A 21,895-nucleotide genomic window follows, 5' to 3' on the forward strand; every position below is an offset into this window, starting at 1 on the left:
ATAGGGTTGCAAATCCCTTGGTTACTTTCTCTAGCTCCTCCATTGGGGGCCCTGTGATCCATCCAATAGCTGACTGTGAGCATCCACTTCTGTGTTTGCATAGTCAAACAAGAGACAGCTATATCTGGGTCCTTTCAGCAAAATCTTGCTAGTGTATGCAATGGTGTCAGCATTTGGAAGCTGATTATTGGATGGATCCCCGGATATGGCAATCAGTAGATGGTCCATCCTTTCATCACAGCTCCAAACTTTGTCTCTGTAACTCCTTCCATGGGTGTTTTGTTCCCAATTCTAAGAAGGGGCTTGGCTTGTATTCTTTAAGATTAACTTTGGACCTATGTAGTTTACTAGGCTTACCTTTCTTTCCCCTAGTAAGCATTTCTTTGATGCTTCCCTCCCCTCCCCTCCCTTCCTCTCCCTTCCTCTCCCCTTCCTTCCCCTCCCCTGTCCCCTCCCTCCTCATTCCCTCTCTGCCCTCTTTCCCTGCAGCTTTCTTCCCTCCCTCCCTTTGTTGTTGTTGTTGTTGTTCTCCTCCTCCCCCTCCCCCTTCCTCTCTCTCTCTCTCTCTCTCTCCCCTCCTTTCTTTCGTTTGTTTGCTCGCTCCTTGCAGTTTGTAATCAGATTGTTTCTCAACCTATGGGTCTTGACCTCTTTTGGTAAACTTCTATCCAAAAAATATTTACACTAAAATCCATAATAGTAGCAAAATTACAGTTCTAAAGTATCAATGAAAATAATTTTATGTTTGGGGGTCACCACACCATAAGGGACTGTAGTAAAGGGTCATAGCATTAGGAAGGCTGAGAACAGGCTGGGCTTAAACTCAGGTTAAACTCAAGGGTAACTCCTCTGTCTCAGTTTCCTGAGTACTGAGGTTATAGTTGTGAGCCATCCCATCCAGTGTTTATTTCTTTTTCTTTGTTCTCTCTGCCCTTCCTATTTGTAGTCATTGTTAGCTGGAGGCTGGAGACATTGGACTTTGTTACTGTTGCTTTTGTATTTGCTTTTTATTCTTTTGAAAAAAAAATGTAGGTTTGCTTTATATAGTAGGAATGTTCCCTCCTTTGTTTTTTAAAATTTTATTTATTCTAGTATCACTTTGATTCTCTATGTATTACTATATCTTCTAGAGGCTCCAAGGAGAAAATTGTTTTTAATTTTGTTGATTTTAAAGTTCTTTTTTGTTGATAAATAACTTACTAACCAGGAGTTTGCCCGCCTCCTTTGGTAGGGAGAACATTTTTTCATATTAGATTTCCTTAGATATCTGGTGATCCTTGATGGTCAGTTTATATTTGTGAAAGAGAGGATATATTTAGGTTTTCCTTATAAAGCTCTTAAAGAGTTCTGTATACAAATAAAACTTATCAACTAGAAGTATTATAAAAGCTTCATCTATCTATCTATCTATCTATCTATCTATCAATCAATCATAACTGACCTATCTCTGAGCATGATGTTGAAAGTTCAGAGATCATAAAAAGTTACACAGAAGAAACCGTGTTATCAAATACCAGAAGAAGCCTAGAACAGGGAAGATGGAACAGGATGGAGGACCCAGAATAAGGCCCACGCCTGAAACTGGGAATCAGTAGACAGTAGGAAGCAGTGAATTAGCTTAAAATAGAGCCTAGAAAATGAGCAGGCTTTTTAACAGCTGAAAATGAGTCCATTCTTAACACTGGACTTTCTGATAGATACAAAGGAAGCTCGTAAGTTTCATGGGTGCTCTCAGAGAGAAAGTTCTGCCACTGTATAGGTCTGGCCTAGAACGTTGCAATCTTTCTTAGTCTCCTGAGTGTTAGGATTACAGGCCTGTGCCATCTCATGCAGATCTCCAGAGTTGTACTGGAGATTTTGTGTGTTTGTGTGTTTGTGTGTTTGTGTGTATGTGTATGATGTTTTCAGCCTGTGGCTGTGGTGTCTGTAGAGGTCCACCTTCCTGTGCTGACCCCTTGCCATTCCACTTTGTTCAAGACAGGGTCTCCTTACCTTGGCGTAAACGAGGTTAGTTCTGGAGCTTCTGGAGCTGCCTGTCCAGGCCTCCCTCTTGTCTGTAAGGCTCTGTGCCAGGCTAACAGACAGCACAGGGTCTGCCTTTTACATTGGTTCCAAACGTCAGGATATAAAGCTGTGGACAAGTGCTTTTATTCACTGAGCTGTCTTTCCTGTTCTTATACCTGAGAATCTTAGTTTTAAACTATTTCACCTTCTAAAAAAACAGTTTTAGAAGTAAGAATTCTTAAAAGTAAGAATCAGTAGACAAGTAGGAAGCAGTGACTTAGCTTAAAATAGAGCCTAGAAAATGAGCAGGCTTTTTTAACAGCTGAAAATGAGTCCATTCTTAACACTGGACTTTCTGATAGATACAAAGGAAGCAATGGAAACTGACTAGCAGATCATTCATGGCAGGCAAGGGAGACAAGTCAAAGTGCCTATGACAACAACGATCACTAAGAAACTAAGGCACATCCTATTTTACCTCATTCAGTTCAGAACATTCAAGAAACTATTCATAAACTTATTTTAAGCTTACAAACCTTTAAAATTTTTTTTATGATTCTAATATTTGTGTTTAGACTTATGGTTTATTACATAGCATTCTTTCATGGGTTGAAGTAGGGTTCACTTTCTTTCTCACATTGGTGTACAGTTGTTAGTCATGTCACTGTTGAATTGACTTGGTGTCTTAGAAAATCAGCGGTCCATTGGTGTGGTCCTGTTTTAGACTCTGTTGTTTCATTTACCTGTTCTGTAGTAGTTTCTTATTGTCTTGATTACTGTAGCTCTCCAGTAAGCCTTGAAATTAGGTGCTGTTTATTTAATTTTGTTTTTGTGGTTTGAGATTGTTTATTGTAAATTGTGCATTTTCATACCGGCCCTAGGCCAGTTTGTCTAGAAAACAAACTCACTGACCTGCCACTTGGCATCATGTTGGTTCTACAGATCTTTACAAAAGGCACATTTTGAGGTGTTCCGATCTTCCATGTTTCTGTGTAGCCCAGTCAGGGCATTGACACACGTGTCACCACAACCTAGCTTGACACTGTTGCTGAGAAGAGTGGATTGTTTAGATGAAAGTAGGTGTTCATGTCGTAACAGCTGACAGACGAGCCCCAGAACACACATATTCGATAGCTGAGATTTCTAAAGGAAATGTGTCATTACTCTTTTCAAAGTCTACTTTTTTTTAGTGCTTTTAGTTTTCATCTGTATATTACAATATATTCAACACATGTATATTCATGTAGCATGGTGGTATATAACTGTAATCTTACAACTTGGGAGTCTGAGTCAGGAAGATTCCAAGTTTGAGACTAGGCCATGATACATAATAAGACCCTATCTCTAAAAGAAACTTTAATACCTATCTTCTCCAACATTTCTTAGCTTTGTGAATTTATTATTTATAAAGACATTATGAGTGTTACATAAAACATTTTTTTCCTTGAGACATAGGAATGCTGTGTTCTTATATTACCAGTTCTGTGACTCTTTCCTATAAAGAATAATAAATATTTGAGTAAATGAAGACAAAAGGAGAACATTCGTTTGAAAAGTTAGTGTGTATTGTTTTATGAATACTTTAAACTATTCTCCTTTGTTATTTTAAAACAAAATTCCTGATTTTGAGATTTTGTGTTTGTGGTGGATAGGGAGATGCCTCAGGTGACAAAGCCCCTCCTGCACAGGCAGGAGGACCTGTGTGTGGATCCCCAGCATGTCAAAAGCTGGGCATGACGTGTGCCTCTGTAGGGGCACTGGCAAGGGGTTCCTTGGAGCTTGTCGGCCTGCCAGTCTAGCTAATCTGTGAGTACTGGGTCATTGAGAGACACCGAGGAAGAAACCTCTGTGGTGGTTTAAATAAGAACATACCCCATAGGCACATATATTTGAACTCTTGGTTCCCAAATCCCCAAATGGCGGTACTGTTTGGGGAGGTTACAGAAGCTTTTGGAGGTGGAGTCTTGGTAGGGGAGTAGAGTTTATAGTTTTACCCCGCTTACGCTTTGCATTACAGAGAAGTGTTTGTGGTTAAAATACAATCTCTCTGGTGGCTTGATGACCCAGCATAGGGGAATGCTAGGGTGGTGAGTTGGGGGTGAGTAGGTGGGGGAGCACCCTCATAAAAACAAGGGGCAGGAGGAATGGGATAGGGGGATGAATAACATTTGAAATGTAAATAAATAAAATAACCAATTAAAAAAAAGATATAATTTCTCAACCTCCTGCTCAGGACTCCATCCTCATTCCAGTGGCCAAAAGAAACTCTTCCATAAGCTGATTTTGATTATGGTGTTGCATCACAGCAACAAAAACTGATCAAACACCTGATTTCTACCTCTGGCCATATATATATGTAATATATGTATATATGTAATATATATTATATATATGCATGCACATTTGTGCACCCACATTTTCATAGTCATATAAATATCTACACATATGTACCACGCATGTATACACAAATATGTTTTTTTAAAGTTAAATTTTGCTTTTGTAATGTTTGGTATTAAAGTACAGACATAAGAAGTAATGGTTGATGTAAGAGTCTACTGTGCTTTAATTTCACTGACCTCAACAAATAACTTAAGCTTTTGTCATTTAATTTCCTAAGTAGGTATGTTACCTTTGTTGACAATTTTCTCTTCTTGATGTTACAGCTCTCTATCAACACCAGCTTACATCACCGAGAAGATAATTTTGAAGACATACTTTGCTGAGAAGACAACTGAGAAGCTGTACGGATGGGATGAACAGGCGTCACTTGACTGACTATCTGCTGACGTTTGAGTGCTAGCGTTGCTCATAGGGTACTGCTACCTAGTGATGCACCTGCTCTCACAGTACCCCATTTCATCGTGCTTGTCTTGATTAAAGAATTCAAGGTGGAGTACCGCAAACTTGATATGGATAATAAAAAGAAAGACAAGGACAAATCAGATGATAGAATGGCACGGCCCAGTGGTCGGTCAGGGCACAGCACTCGAGGAACTGGGTCTTCTTCATCTGGAGTTTTAATGGTTGGACCTAACTTTAGAGTTGGGAAAAAAATCGGATGTGGCAATTTTGGAGAATTACGATTAGGTAAGATTGTTTTGTTTATTCCATTGTGTGAAGAACAGTTTAAAAATGAATACACTTGTAAAAGTGTATTCTTGCTTTAGTTATAAGTTCTTTAAGTATATAGTTAGGGGCTTTAGTTGATCACTATTTCCCAAAATGCAGGTATTGAATATAGGAATTGAAACTTTCTTATTTGCGCTTTCATTTGGAAGGAACTCCCAAGTGTCCGAATGTCTGTCTGTTTGAGAGTAACCATTTTCAACCAGGATCGTTTCTTTAACTGGCATCTCAGAGCATCTACTCATACTATGAGTTTGGGAAGAGCTGGGCTTACTGCAGCTCTAACTGTCCGCTTCAGGAACCTAAAGGAAGACTTGCCAGATGCCACAGAGCAGCTCAGTGACATATTTAGATGTGAGATGTCAATCTTATTCCCAGTGCAGTAGAACAGCTGTCTCCATTGAAAAGAAACAAGGAACGTGGCATGCTAACACGGGAATCAGTACTTAGGTAATTAAATACATTAAGGGCTCTCCTCATTGCACCATCAAGACTGAACTTGAGGTGAAAAAAAAATGGCTTTACAGTTTTCATTGAGTCTCACTTGCTGTTGAAAATAAAACAGTTCGTATGTTTCTACTGAGCTATCTCTTATTAGCTTGTAAAACACATTAATTTGTAGTGTCTCTTCTATTTCATTTGCTTTGTGTTGCTAATGTGCATTAAATATGAATGAATGAAGAAGCAAACTAATAAAAGCTAGTGACATTCTTTGTACATAGCTATAAATATGATGTAGTTGGCAGATTCTTTTGCATTTAGTAACGACTAAAATATTTGAAAGGGCACATATTTTATGGGTTATTTTTGAAAGATTGTGAATTAATTTGAATTTTCTAAGTTGTTTTTTACTTGGGAGTTAGAGAAATTAGATTATTTACTTTTTGTTAAACTTTGAGATCATCCATCCAGTTCTTAACATTGGCCATATACCGAAACATGCTTATGAATTATTTTTCTAGGTTATTGTAAATAACAAATTTATGAGTGTAATATAAAAAGATTAACAATATATGTATAGGTTTTGGTTATTTTTATTATAGTTCTCTACATAATTTAGAAATAACTATTTTTATAATATACAGTCTGTGTGTGTGTGTTTACACAGAACAATTCTAGTGGGCCAACTTTACCAGAACAATATGAGACATAATGTCTCATGAGCTATATACTAAAATTACACTATGTGTTATGGAGCATTCCTTTCTTTGTTTGTGAGTGAACAAAAATAAAACCAATGTGCCTGCTTAGTGTCTCTAATTTTATCCGATGAAATGATTATGTGTAGAATCTAATTGTGTTGTATATATGTGCTTGATACTTACATATTTATTTAAATATATAATCTATATATGTGTACATTGAAGAGTCAAGTTAATATACTGTAATAACATGTGAGACGTTTCCTGCAAAGATTTGTACGGAATTGGTTGTACCAAAATTGAGCTTGAGTTGACTGTAGTTAATTTCAGCAGTCTAGGTGTGAGGCTACTCAAAGGCAGCTCTGTATTACTGACGAACCCACCATACCAGGAAGAGCTGCATTTCTGGAGATCTCTGCCCGACTTATAGGCAGCCTGAGTGGTCAGGGTAGTGTCCTCCTCATTCCCCTGTGGATGGGAGAGTCTCTTCCCTAAGTAGCTGTTTATTGCTTCCATAGACGTAACCGTGGGAGAGGCCCTGGGAATTTGGAAGTTTCAGCCCTCTCGGGTCTAGTCGAGCATCTGCTTCCTGAGCTTCAGGCTTCATTCCCCTCTCCAGGAGGGAGTGTTTTCATAGACAGCAAATACATGTATCCTCTCTACTACAAATGTCATTGGTTTATGGATATTTAAGTATTTCACACATATATGTATATATATGTGTGTATATATATATATATATTCATATCCATAAACATATAGAGCTAAATTAGTCATTTTAAGTTAAGTTTTCTTATTCATAGACCACTAAGAGGGCAATTTATTACTGTCTTTTCAAAGTCCTCCATGGTTTCTTTGTTTAGAGAAAAGCTATTATAAGCCTTTTTTTTTTTTGGTTGGCTCTAGCAATATAGTTGTTGCCATCCATATAGGGGAGGGTTAGATGAGAGTCAGATGTCTCTAAATTGTCCACGGTTGTCTACAGTCTCAGTGTCTGGTTAGGGTCTTCTCTCTTGCAGGAAAGAGCTCATTGTTCATTATCTTGACTTTTATCTCGACTTTTATCTCACCAAGGTTTAGTGATGAGGCTTCTTCCTCCCCCCCTCCCCCCTTATTTTGTGTGATTGTTTTGCCTGTGTGGATGTCCGTGCATCGCCCTGGAGGCCAGAAGAAGGTGTTAGATCCTCTGGACTGGAGTTACCCATGGTTGTGAGCTGCCATTTGGTTCCTGGAAATTGAACTCGGGTCCTCTGGAATACCCTGAAGTCTTCTTTGGATCTTTTTTTTTTTGAAAAACCATTTTGTTTGGGGAGAGCCAGTTCTTAGAAAAAGAGCAATTACTAGAGACTTAGGTAGGAGCATGCCTTGGGTGTGAATTATCCAGTCCCCCGTGCCTTCGTCAGGGTCTCTATTCCTGCACAAACATCATGACCAAGAAGCATTTGGGGAGGAAAGGGTTTATTCAGCTTACACTTCCACATTGCTGTTCATCACCAAAGGAAGTCAGGACTGGAACTCAAGCAGGTCAGGAAGCAGTAGCTGATGCAGAGGCCATGGAGGGATGTTTTTTATTTGCTTGCCTCCCCTGGCTTGCTCAGCCTGCTCTCTTATAGAACCAAGACTACCAGCCCAGAGATGGCACCACCCACAAGGGGCCTTTCCCCCTTGATCAGTAATTGAAAAAATGCCTTACAGCTGGATCTCATGGAGGCATTTCCTCAACTGAAGCTCCTTTCTCTGTGATAATTTCAGCTTGTGTCAAGTTGACACAAAATTAGCCAGTACACCCAACTTTGTCTTTATCCTCCTATGTACCCAGGAATAATATTCTGTGCAGTGCTATCAGAGTCTAACCCTCTACCCAAAGGTCAGTGGAACTGTGGAGCCACAATAGTCCTAATGTGTTTATTTTGCGCTGTCCCTCTTTCCTTGTGCTCTTGTCTTCTGCCTCCTAACCCAAACAGGGTTCTTTACAACCCTCTATGGCAGAGGTTCTCAACCTTCCTAATGCTGAGACCTTTTAATACAGTTCTTCATGTTGTGTGACTCCAACCATAAAATTATTTTCATTGCAACTCCATAACTCTTAATTTTGTTACTGTTCTGCATCATACTGTAAATAAGGAAAATCACAATGCAAACATTAAGTGATCCCTGTGAAAGGGTGGCTCTGCACACAAAGTGCTCATGACTCAGGTAGGGAGCCACTTGTGAAAACAGCAAACTCTACTTCTCGGAGTTTCACTTCTGTTTTCTTGCAGCTGTACCTGATTACATTAAAACAAAACAAACCCTCAAACGCAGAACAAGGGTATTATACATATTACTTTATGAATTAGTATATTTAAAATAAGAAGCTGTGCCTTTTGACATAATTGAGTTTACCATAGGAGTTTCTATAGCTTTTCTTTATGAGTCTTCTATCTGCATGTACACCCTGAGCACCAGGAGAGAGCATCCCACTCCATGATAGATGGTTGTGAGCCATCGTGTGGGTGCTAGGAATTGAACTCAGGACCTCTGGAAGAGCAGCCAGTGCTCTTAGCCTCTGAGCCATCTCTCCAGCCCCTCTATAGCTTTCCTTACTCGTTTTCTCCACTGTTCTTGTTCCTCACAATTCTTTATTTGGATGCCTGTGAGTGAAAATTACAATGTTGAAATTCCATATGCTTTATAGCTCCATGACATAAAGGTTTGAGTAAATTTATCATTTTTATGTTTATTGATTTTTTTTTTCTTCAAAAACATTTGAAAATGTAAAAAAATGGTTGAACATGTAAACCTAAAGAGTAGATAGTGGGGGTGGTGAGATGGCTTAGTGCACAAGGACAGTTGTTGCTAAGTATGACAAGTTTAATCCTTGCTACCTCATGATGACAAGTGAGATGATTCTACAAGCTATCCTCTGTCTGTACATGTACTCCACAGAACATCTATGCCATGCCAACCCCCCTTCCCCAATAAATAAGTGAATAAATAAATGAATGAATGAATGTAAGGAATTTAGAAATTGTATCCCCAAGTACAGTAATTTTAATCAATTTCATTTTCTTCCACATAACACAGACCAGAGGGAGAAAGCTCAAGATCTGTCTGTATCTTCATTGTGTGGGCTCTGGTGTCTGCAGGGTGATCTCACTAGCTGTTACTCCTTTCCAGTTAGCCAAATAAAAGGAAGAAGAATCAAGGACATAGTCTATTCCTGGAAATTGGAAGTGTCATGCTTCATGGTCATTGGTGTGAAGTTAGTCACACGGCTACCTTAAGCTGAAAATGCCTGGAAAATATAGTTTATAGCTGGACAACTTTTTTTAAATGCAGCGTTAATATTGATGGACAGCGACTAGTTCCTGCTTGACACATAATGTGACATCGGAAGGTCATAGTTTTCTCTAATACTCCTGTTCCACAATGTTGTTAAAAACCCTTCAGGTTCAATACACAGAAAACTGGATTAGAAATCCGCTTGAGATAAAGATATCAGCAAAGTAACCCCAGTCCGTTTGGAGCCTTAACGGATCTGTGTATCCCCTCCATCTCCCTCCTATCAGACAGACAGACAGACAGACAGACTGTACACCATTCACTTTTGTGTTTAACACATGTTGATTAAACTCTAGCCATAGGACTGTGGCTAGAGTTACACAGGGACAAGACTATATTATTTTGTTCATGTTTATGACTGTAATCCTCACAGTTCAACCTGACATTTAATATTAATGAAGATGATGCTTTTTAGAATTCAACTTCTTTTTGTTTCTTTTCTTTTTCTTTTTTTTGCTGTTACATAAAAGATTCGAGTATGAAAGCCAACAAAAATGTTGCTGTGTTTGGGCTCTGTAGGATATGTATTTAGCTACTTGTTTTTTGAATTTTTCCTGCACATAGTTCAGAATAAAAATTATATAAAGATTGTTGTGAAGGGATTATAATGCTTTGAGGAAATACATATTTTCTGTCTTTAAACTCAGCTGTAAATTAGATACCAGTCCCTTAAGGCTTCCCTTAGATTTCCTGGAAGACACCTGCAGTCTCATAGATGATGAGTTTAAAAATGTGCACGAAAACATTTCTAGATTCTAAATCAATTGCTTAAAAATATAAAATATTCTCTAAAGTTTGAAAACTATGAACGTTTGTTTAATGAGTATCAGAATAGAACTTGACTTATAACACTTAGTGTTTCTGGTTTGTAAAATCCTTCAAATAGGCCAGGTTCATAGATCTATGCTACTCGTCATTAATGTGAATGATTCCCACTTTTACGTACTTGTATGCAATAAGGGCAATATTTAGAAGATTGATATGAATATTCTGCTCTATAAAGATGGCGATACATCTGAGGCTGAAGTTAGGGACTGTATGAAAGGCTAAAGGGTGCTGTGCAGGAAAATGCCATGCATGAAAACTGGTAAACTGCCTGGTTTATTTTTAGTAGATTTTGTAACCAGAGCCACTTTTTTGTTTTAAAAACAAACAAACAAACAAAGTCATTCTGTTTTGAGTACAGTAGTCATTTTTTGCTAATTAAAAAATATTGGAAATTGAGAAACAAGATGTGCTACTTTTATTTCATTCTTTTTGATGTATTTATAAAGATACCCTTTCTGATTTATTTATAGCGATAGATGCTGATTCATATTTCACATTGTCCTTCCGTCCTTATTAGCTCTTGTTCTCCATAGCATTCTCCTGGGGCTGCAGGTTCTGACCACTGGAATTTTCTTGGCTTAAGGCCAACACAAAGATATAATTAGTTTATTTAAATTCTTTTCATGTTAGTGATGTTAACCTGTGTTCTGATTTGTCATTTACATGCTTTTGTATCTAACATAATTTTCAGTCTTTAGAAGTTTAAAGTAGTTCATGTAACCAAATATATATAAAACCTTGTTTTCTTATCCCCAGAAAAGTCTCTATGTATTGAGATGATCAGTAATTTTTTGGTTTTATTTCTTATATTTAACTCTAAATAGTTGGAATTAGTTTGATTGTAAGTTTTCTCAAAACAGTTAATGAATTGCTTTTACTTTAGTTTACTTATTTATTTTTTGAGAAAGGTTTCCTCGTGTAGCCTTGGCTATCCTAGAAGTAGTTCTATAGGCTAGGCTGGCCTCAAAAGCAGAGATCCTCCTAGCTCTGCCTCCCATGTGCTGGGATTAAAGGTGTGCACCACCACTGCCCAGCTTCAGCAGTTTTCTTATTTAACTATTTGAGTTTTTATATATCTGATATATATCAGATTAAATATGTGGCCTGATAAGATAATATTCTATAATGGTTTAAAAGGAAATGGATGGATGAGTTTTATATTCTTACTTTATATAGGTGTTTTGGCTTCAAATGTATTCACAACTTAACTTGAATATTGATTTCTAAGTTGAATGTGGTATTATAACAAAGTCAGAATATTTTTCTTATAATTGGATAACATGTTTATTAGTACCACTTTCTACTTGGAGTCTAAATTGAATGCAATTATTGAGTTGATAGCAAATTTAGCAATTTTCTTGTCATAAGAGGTGGAAGTAAAGGGTTTTGCTTTATTTAATGTCTTATATACTTTTTGATTTTAAACAGAGTACTGATCGTAAAAGTTATGTAAGTTAAATTTAAAAGTATTATCAGAATCTGACATATTTCTTCCTTTTTCAAGGGAAAAATTTATACACAAATGAATATGTGGCGATTAAACTGGTAAGTTCATACTGATTGTTATTCTACAATTATTTCTTCTAATTATTGGCTTATTAATATGTGGCGATTAAACTGGTAAGTTCATACTGATTGTTATTCTACAATTATTTCTTCTAATTATTGGCTTATTAATTTTTCATCTTTAGATTTATAATTTGCATGTTCATTCACAAGGAAAAATGTTTGCACAAGTGGGCTTTTGTAACCACGGCCCTGACATCACTGCTGAAACTTGAGATGTGTAGAGTGTCAGTGCTTTCTCTATGATGAAAACTCTGTCTTTACTTCGGCAGCATCATGGAATGAAATATTGTAGTTGGGCAGTATTTTTAATTTAGGAAGTTTTTTTCAAGTGGATAAAAGCAAAATTTTTCTTTCTGATTAGACAAGATAAACATGCCTTTAGCATTCAGGATCATATTTGAACACACACTTGGGTGCCAATTATCCTCTGAAGTTTTTTCTACAGGTGTTTTATAAATCCGGTAAAGCTGGTTGCTGCTAGACTTTCAGGGATTCAAAAATCTGTGAGTGTGGGTAGTAGCAAGAGGAGCTGACTGTCTCGGGAGTATTCCCAAGTTTATGTGCTCAGAGCAACAGGCACAAATCAGATCTCTTTGGAAGTATTTGTACCCTGGAACTATTTTTATTCATTTGCCCATTCATTCATTCACTGAGACAGAACCTATTTAGATCTGAGTGTTCTAGAATTCACTTTGTAGACCAGGCTGCTGGAACTCACAGTGATCCACCCGCTTCTCTCAAGTGCTGGGATTAAAGGCATCTGCCCCTCCGTGGTGCTAGGAGCCATTTTTATAAGACATATTTTCTTATTCTGGTTGTTGGTCCAGTTCCCCTCGGATCCAGATTGAGTTGGTGTTCTCATTCTCCTCACCCTGTCTCCCTTGTCCGTGACCTGTGTTATTAGGGTGGTATGAGTCAGACTGCTAGAGGAAGAGGCAGTGGGAGGAAATTAAAAAAAAAGAAAGAAAGAAAGAAAGAAAACTTTTGAACTGCAGTGGAAAGTCCCTGCTGCTCGATGTGTGCTGTTTCCCGTCTTTTCATCAAAATGAAGATAGGCAGGCAGTTTGTGGCATCACTGAGACACATGGGACTGACGCTGGGCTTATGCAAGTGAATTCTTACTGGTTTCAAGGTCTAGTCTCTGACTTTATAATACAAAGTCTGTCTGGGTTATGACAAGATAACCACTGTTGTTTTAAATTAGATTTGTGGTAATCAGTCATGAGAGTCAGTTAATATAACAAAGCTCTTAAAATTGAGAAAATAGTTTTTACTTTTTGATAACATTTTTTAATATTAAGGTTCCACATGCCCAAATTAGTAGAAATATTGTTTTATTTTTAAAAATATTAGTTATTTATCAGTGTTATAAATGTAGACAGTGTATCTTGATGTTACCCATTTTCTCCCTCCCCTCTGTCCCTTCCTCCAATAAGTTCCCCTTCTACCTCATGTCTATTTAAAAACAACAAAGCAAAGCTCACCGAGTCCAGTTAGTGTTGCTTTTGCTCTTGTGTAGTGGTGTTGGCTCTCCACTGGAGCATGGTCAACTTGTCATATACACACCCCCTCCCCCAGTTCACTTCCCCTTCTCCAGCTGCCATCAACTGCCAGCAGCTCATCAGCTAGGGAGAGTGCTTTCTGCATCCCTCCCCTTCCTCCTTGCTGAAATGTTGATGGGCTAGGGCTTATGCAAGCAGCCTTAGCTGTCCTGAGTTCATGAGGGCAGTGACCATATCATGTCCAGAAGACAACATTTTCCAGTACCCCTTCCCTCCTCTGACTGCAGTTCTTTCTGTCCCTTCTTCAGGAAGGGTATATTCCTTGAGGTTGCAGGAGTGAAGGGGGTATGGGAGATTGATGTCTATGTCCTATTTACGGCTGAACACTCAATCATATTTATTCTCAAGACTTTGACCAGTTATGAATCACTGTATTAAATAATTTTTAAAGGCTACATGGAAGCCAAGTTAAGCAGACGAGGCAAGTTAGTATATAGGACTCATAGAAGAGAGACTCAGCATATAGGAATCGTACAATATTTGAATAGGCATTTTGATTTTGTTTGGAATTGTTCTTATTTTCCATGTTCTAGCCCCTTGAATGGCATTGGAGTTGGAGTTGGATGCCAGGATAGAAATGTGTGGTGTTCTGTACTAGTGATGAAGTGGCCTTAATGAGCAGATTGATGTGTAGACAGTATATCCTGTGTGAGACAGCAGCTACTGCTAGGTTAATTGCTCTGTCTAGTTAATTCACCGGGTAGAACCCTTAAGTCCTGTTATTTTCAGATTTAGAACTTGTTTGTCCTGTGCCTACCACTGGTGATTTAGTAAAAACAAATCATGCCATCTTCCAGCCTCTCTCTATACTACAGACAGGACTTTTCCCCGTTTTATTTGTGTATTTCTCTTTTCTGCCCTTTTCTGGGTGATGTGGGATAGGACATCCTTCCTTTATTCTGACTGCCTTTTTAGGCAGGGTTCTTATAGCCCAGGCTGGCCTTGACTTTGCTATGCAGCTTGAAAATGATCATGAACTCTGGATCTTTTTGCTGCCACTTTGCAAGTGCTAGGATTACAGGTGTGCACCTCCATACCAGCCTTTCCTTTTTACGTGCTGTGATCAGCATTACATACACACAGTTTTCTCATAATTTAGGGTAATTGGCAACTTTTTTACTTTTCTATTTTGAGGTAGGACTTACAGCCATATTCTCTCTATATTTATTGGAAGGTCAGAAAATGTTTTACATTTTGGTCCTTGGTTTACTGATTTCCATGTGTGTGGTTTGATGTTTTATTATATCTCAGTGCAATAGGTAAGGTGTAATTTTGTTTACAACCAACTATAAAGATAGTCACTTGAAAATGTTATGTTTATATATTTTAGACATACCTCATTTCTGTATTTTGGTGAGGTAAAGGCACTCTTTGATAGTTTGAAAGCAGGTCTTAGTGACTAGTTCAGTTCTGTATATAGAGAAGGAGGAGCCATAAAGAATTTTAACCCTAAATTACAGATGAGGAACTGCAGTATACAGAAAGCTTAGCTAACTGTCCAAATGTCACATAGCTAGTGAAGTGGGAAATCGAGGGTTCAAACAAAGTATAATTTGGTTTCAATCTCTGTGCTTTTAACTATTGCTCTGTATTGCCCCTCAAGATGTAAGCTTACTGCTTTCTAGAAGTAATCCTTTTATACTGTTTCCAGTGAGTTTCATTCATATATGTATGTATCTAATGTGTGTATGTGTGTGTATATATATATATAGTGTGTGGGTGTGTGGGTGTGTATACACACACATACACATATTCATTCACTCTTGGGCTTCTCATTCTTGAGTCTGGGTGTTGCTTGTGATCACCACTGCCCTCTTCCCATCCAGTGCCTTCTCACTATGCTGTCAGATATCTAATAACGTATCATTCCTACTTTCCCCTCACAATGCATCTTCAGTTTTCCTGCTAACCTTTTACTTCCCTTAGTCTCTTGTTTTGTTGTTGTTGTGTTTATCTTTTGTTGCAGAAAACTATGTTTCTAATTTAATTACTTTTTAAAAAATTCTGTTGGTTCTTTTGATAGTATTCTGGCAAAATATCTATTCTACATATGTTTGTAGATGGTATAAATTTATTGAACATTGAGCATCACAATGTTAATTTTATATGGATCTTAAGATATAGAGATAACTAGTAAAATATGAGAGTGTATATATGTTTAAACATTTGGAATTATAACCTAGTAGTTTTCTTTTAACTGAAGTGCGTTTTGTTTATTCAATTGTTTGCCTAGGAGCCCATGAAATCCAGAGCACCACAGCTGCATTTGGAATACAGATTCTATAAGCAGTTAGGATCTGGAGGTAGGTTATATTACAAATTTTAAAATTTGTAATAACACAAATCATTATTATAATAATTATTTAGTTTCAAGATATACTATTTTAAATTTGATTACAGAATCATTTCTTTATGTTTTAAAATTGGGGCTGAAGGTATGCTTCAGCAGTTGAGTGCTTCCTGCTCTTTCAGAAGACAGCAGTTCCTGGCACACGTGTCAGGAGGGAGGCGAGTCCGCCTGCAACTGCAGCTCCAGGTGATGTGCATGGTGATGCACATGGAGAGAGAGGATGGGGTCTTGTTGCAGTCAGTTCTCTCTCTCCACCTGTGTGTCCTGGGATCTAAACTCAGGTTGGTAGGCATGGTGGAAAATGCCTTTACTGCTGAACTACCTCCTTAGCCCAGGAGGAGTCATTGTTATAACTGTGCCAAAGAATGCTATTTTACTTAATAGTCCTTAAAAAAATGAATGAATGAATGAATGTGATGGTCATAGAGAACACTGTGACAAAATTAATCTTGCAAATAGTATCCATAGTGTTAGCCTTTTCAGCAATATTTACTGGTGTTATGATGGGTATAAAATGGATCTATAAATATATCCACATGGTAATTCCTGGAACCCAAATTCACATATGGCAGATGTATGAATCGCAGGATTGTCCTGGATGTTATCTGCGTAAGCTCTAAATGCAAAATGCAAGTGTCCTTGTTAGAACGGCAGAGACATTTGCCACACACAGGAAAGAGTGTGCTCAGGGAGCGATGTGAATGAGCCCAGGAATGCCTGCAGCTCTGAGATCCGGAGGGAGGCCCCTGCACTCTCCCGAGCGTCTGTAAAGCACAAGTCTAGCCCTACCTTTATGTAGCCTCATGAAACTGTTTTGGAACACTGGCCTCTAAAGTGCAATGCAATCAGTTTTAAGCCATCAGATTTGTAGTAACTTCTTAAGAGCAGGTAATACAAGTAAAATACTCATATTTTTATATGAAGTTCTTAAATTTCAGCGGGAATAGAGATTTTTGCTATTGGCAAATATTGATGGTAAAACTTTGTGCTCATGTGTTGCCTTGTCTTCATGCTGACGGTTTTCAGGGTGCTGCTTTTATGTGTTGCATTTCTTCTAATTATAATGATTTTACTTGAACCACTTTTCTGTAGTAGGATATATTGTTCCCCAGATTTAATAAAATAGAATTTATTTATTTATTTATTGAATGCACTGTAGCTGTCTTCAGACACACCAGAAGAGGGCATCGGATCCCATTACAGATAGTTGTGAGCCATGATGTGGTTGCTGGGAATTGGACTCAGGACCTCTGGAAGAGCAGTCAGTGCTCTTAGCCACTGAGCCACCTCTCCAGCCCCCAGAATAGAATTTCTTGATGTGTACTTTATAGGTATTTACATTCAAGTTGGTAGGGCTGTTCATTTCTTATAATGCAGTTTGCATTTTTTCCATTGAGAACAAACACAAATGAGTATTCTTTGCAATGTTAGTAAATATTACATATTTTTATATATTATCCTTCCCCATTTTTTTCTGAGTAGTTTTGCTTTTAAGTCTATTTATCAGATATTACGGTAGCTGTATCTGTTTGTTTCTTTGATCCTTTTGTTTAGAATATTCTCTTTTTCTATCCTTTTACCCTGAGATAATGTCTGCCCTTGATGTTAAGATGTGTTTCTTGGAGGCAGCAGAAGTTAGTTAGACTACATTTTCCTTGGAGATTTCAGAGTTAATTATTAATTTGTAGCATTTATTCTTGTTATTTTGTTGTGGTAGTATGGGCTTTTCTACCCCTCTTGATTTCTACCCCTCTTGATTAAGAGGGTACAAGAATAAATAATTCTTGTACCCTCTTAGGTGGTGTTAACCTTTTTAGACTGAAGTGCCTTCTGTAAAGGTAGCTTGGTACAGGGCAGAATTGTTTAAATTTATTTTAATTGTGAAATGTTTTCCTTTTTCTATTGATTGTGATAGCTTTGCTGAGTATAGTAGTCTGGGCTGGTGTTGGGGTCTTTCAGAGCTTATAGAACATCAGTTCAGGCTCATTTGGCTTTCAAAGTCTGTATTGAAAAGCTAGTTGTCATTTTCATGAGCCTGCCTATGACTTGACCTCTTTCTCTTGAAATCTTTAATTGCTTGATTTATTCTGTACATTATTGTTTGGATTATTAGGTTTGTAGGGAGTTTTGCTTCTGGTCAGGTTTATTTGGTATTCTGTATATTTCTTGAGCTCTTGATAAGTATCCCTTTCTTTAGGTTGGGGGAATTTTTTTCTACAATTTTATTAAAGATATTTTCTGTGCCTTTGACCTGGTTTTGTTTCCTCTGCCTCTATATCTAGTATTCATAGGTTTTGTTTTTTCATTGTGTCACAAATTTCCTGGCTGTTCTGTGCCTGGGTCTCTTTTTTAGATTTACCACTTTCTTATTTCCTCTGGCCGAGCTATCCATTTTTTCTATCTGTCTTCAGGATCTGAAATGTCGCTCTGTTGAGGCTTTCTTCTGTTTTTTTTTTTTTTTTTTAAACTTCCTGAGTTTTTCATTTCCAGTTCTTTAGTGATTTGATTCTCTGGTCAGTTCTACTGCTCTGTCTTGAATTGTTTTCATTATTCCATTATTCCATGTATGCTATGCTTGTCATTGCGGCATTTATTCATATTCTGTTTAATGTTACTGAACATAGTCTTTCTCTTTCTACTGGCCGCTTTCTAGTTGTTTTAAGCTTACCATTGCTGTTACTTAAGAAGGCTATTATTTTTACATCTGTATTCTTTTTTTATTGGTTATTTTATTTATTTACATTTCATATGTTGTCCCCCCTTCCCTGTCTCCCCTCTGCAAACCCCCATCCTATCCCTCTATCCTTTTGTCTCTATGAGAGTGCTTCTCCACCCACCCACCCACTCCTGCCTCACCGATTCACTGAGGCTTCAAGCCTCCACTGGACCAAGGGCCTCCCCGCCCACTGATGTCAGATAAGGCCATCCTCTGCAGCTGGAGCCATGGATCCCTCTGTGTATACTTCGGTTGATGGTTTAGTCCCTGGGAACACTGGGGGGTGCGGCTGGGGGGGGTCTGGTTAGTTGATATTGTTCTTGCAATCCCCTTCAGCTCCTTCAGTTCTTCTCCTAGCTCTTCCATTGGGATCCCCATGCTCAGTCTGATGGTTGGTTGTGAGTATCTGCATCTGTATTGGTCAGGTGCTGGCAGAGCTTCTCAGGGGACAGCTATACCAGGCTTCATTCAGCAAGTGCTTCTTGGCATTAGCAATAGTGTCTAGGTTTGGTGTCTGTACATGGGATCGATGCCTAGGTGGGGTGGCCTCTGGATGGCCTTTCCTTCAGTGTCTGTTCCATTTTTTGTCCCTGTATTTCCTTTAGACAGGAAAATTAAAAATTGGTTAAACATTTTGAGATGGTTGGGTGGCCTCATCCCTCAACTGGGACTGTGCCTATTTACTGGTGGTGGTCTCTACAGATTCTGCATCCCCTTTGTTGTTGGGTATTTAGATCAATGTCATCCCTGTTGGGTCCTGGGAACCTCTCACTTCCTTGGTGTCTGGGACTTTCTTGTGGTTACCCCCAGTTCCATTCCCCCTCAACCCCCGCTATTGCCCACCATAATGCTACATATATCTATTAATTTTTCCGACCCTCTGGATTTCTCTTTTATATCTTTTCATACCTGATACTGTACCTCCCCATTTTTTCCCTCTTCCTCCCCTCTTGATCCCAGGTCCCTCCCTCCTACCTCCTGTGATTATTTTGTACCATCCTCCCCCCCCCTTTTTTTGTTTTTAAGATTTATTTATTATTATACATAAGTACACTGTAGTTGTCTTCAGATACACCAGAAGAGGGTGTCAGATCTCATTATGGATGGTTATGAGCCACCATGTGGTTGCTGGGAATTGAACTCAGGACCTTTGGAAGAGCAGTCAGTGTTCTTACCTGCTGAGCCATCTCTCCAGCCACCTTGTACCCCCTTTTAAAAAGGACTGAAACATCCACACTTTGGTTTTCCTTCTTGTTAAGCTTCATATGGTCTGTGAGTTATATCGTGGGTGTTCTGCACTTTTGGGCTAATATTCACTTATCAGTTTGTACATACCATGTATGTCGTTTTGTGTCTGGATTACCTCACTGAGGATGATATTTTCTAGTTCCATCCATTTGCCTGAAGATTTCATGATTGGGAAAAGATCTTTACCAACCCTGCATCCAATAGAGGGCTGATTTCCAAAATATACAAAGAACTCAAGAAGTTAGACTCCAGAGAACCAAATAACCCTATTCAAAATGGGGTACAGAGCTAAACAGAATTCTCAACTGAGGGATCTTGAATGGCCCAGAAGCACCTAAAGAATTGTTCAACATCCTTAGTCATCAGGGAAATGCAAATCAAAGCGACCCTGAGATTTCACCTCACACCAATCAAAATGGCTAAGATCAAAAACTCACTCACTCAGGTGACAGCAGATGCTGACGAGGATGTGGAGAAAGAGGAACACACCTTCATTGCTTGTGGAATTGCAAGCTGGTACAGCTACTCTGGAAATCAGTATGGCAGTTTCTCAGAAAATTGGAAATAGTTCTACCTGAAAACTCAGCTATACCACTCCTGGGCATAAACCCAGAAGATGGTCTACCACGTAATAAGGACACATGCTCCACTATATTCATAGCAGCCTTATTTATAATAGCCAGAAGCTGTAAACAACCTAGATGTCCCTCAGCAGAAGAATGGAGACAGAAAATGTTGTACATCTACACAATGGAGTACTACTCAACTATTAAAAACAATGACTTTATGAAATTCACATCTGTATTCTTGTAATGGAATGTTCTCTTTCCCAGTGAGTACCTAGTGGCACTCCAGTTTAATGTCCCTGCTTTGCAGGGAATTTCCTGCCACCAGTTAGCTCCTCTTTAAAGAGAGACTTCTATAGTCTACCACGTTATTAATCTATAACTTTCAATATTTTCAATATTCATATGGGAAACATTGTTTCCTATATGTGAATAACTTGGCTTTTTGAGGTTCTTTGAATTACGTAGATCTAAACAATACTTTGGTGATAGCAACAGTGGCTGTTACTAAAATTAAAACTTCATAGTATTGTCTTCTAAGAAATTAGAAAACCCTCCCCTCCTTCTTCCTGCTGCCCCTCTGCCTTCTTGATCCTATCCTGTGAAAAAGCCAGGGCCTTTATCCTTTCCCTGTTGCCATCTGGTTAGCCACATGTCTGCTTACACTGTCTTACATTATTTAGCTCTGTTTGCTGTGAAGTGAATGGGAGGATTCTGTAATGTATGGGATTTTAATTATACTTTTTGAGAAGAATTTTGGTTATGTTGTAAGTCCTGTAAATGCCATTGATATCTAAAATTCATATTTTCATGGTTTCCTGATCATGCTTTTCATAATCATGTTTAACAAACAAATTACTCAGGCATATTAACCATGCCTATGATCCTGCCACTCAGAAGTGTGAGGCAGGAGAATCACGAGTTTGAACTCATCCTGGATAACATATGAGACCTGCTCCCAAAACAAAAAGAAGAAGAAATTTAAGAAAGCCTCTTGTCTCTCCCCTCTACACACTGTGTTGCTGGGATGAGAGGACTTACAGTACCAAGTCTCTTTAGGTGACACATCTCAGACATTTCCTGCTGAGGGTCATTTATGGCTTTAAGATTTTTTTTTTAGCATCTCAGGAACAAGCAGGAGGATCTGGCATTCAAGGTAATCCTCCAATACACAGGGTTTTGAGGCCAACATGAACTATAAGACAGGTCTTTCTTGTTCTTCCTCAGTGCTGGGGTTACAGGTGGCATGCAAGTCACCGTCCAGCTTAGAACAGACCGTGTTTTAACCCACGTTAGAGATTAAAACCAGGACCTTATGGATACTTAGCAAAATTCCATCTAAGCCCAGTTTTCTCCTCAGGTATGGTGGCACGTGAGCGTGCCTTGGATTCCAGCACTGAGGAGGCAGAGACAGGTGGATCTTTGAGTTGGAGGCCAGCCTGCGTAATGAGTTCCAGGAC

At 38.5% G+C, this 21,895-nt stretch overlaps 1 protein-coding gene across 10 annotated transcripts in view; it reads left to right on the forward strand.

The window, feature by feature from the left end:
* Positions 1–21,895, forward strand: part of Csnk1g3 (casein kinase 1 gamma 3) — an 84,101-nt gene that overhangs the window by 19,621 nt on the left and 42,585 nt on the right. For all 10 annotated transcript variants that reach the window (XM_021150498.1, XM_021150495.2, XM_029471806.1 and 7 more), the window contains exons 2-4: positions 4,668–5,091; positions 11,929–11,969; positions 15,789–15,858. In XM_021150498.1, the coding sequence (XP_021006157.1) occupies positions 4,914–5,091; positions 11,929–11,969; positions 15,789–15,858 (289 nt within the window). In that variant the 5' untranslated portion in view covers positions 4,668–4,913. The remainder of the gene's footprint in view (positions 1–4,667; positions 5,092–11,928; positions 11,970–15,788; positions 15,859–21,895) is intronic.

Source organism: Mus caroli, chromosome 18 (assembly GCF_900094665.2).
Source record: "Mus caroli chromosome 18, CAROLI_EIJ_v1.1, whole genome shotgun sequence".
Classification (NCBI taxonomy): domain Eukaryota; kingdom Metazoa; phylum Chordata; class Mammalia; order Rodentia; family Muridae; genus Mus; species Mus caroli.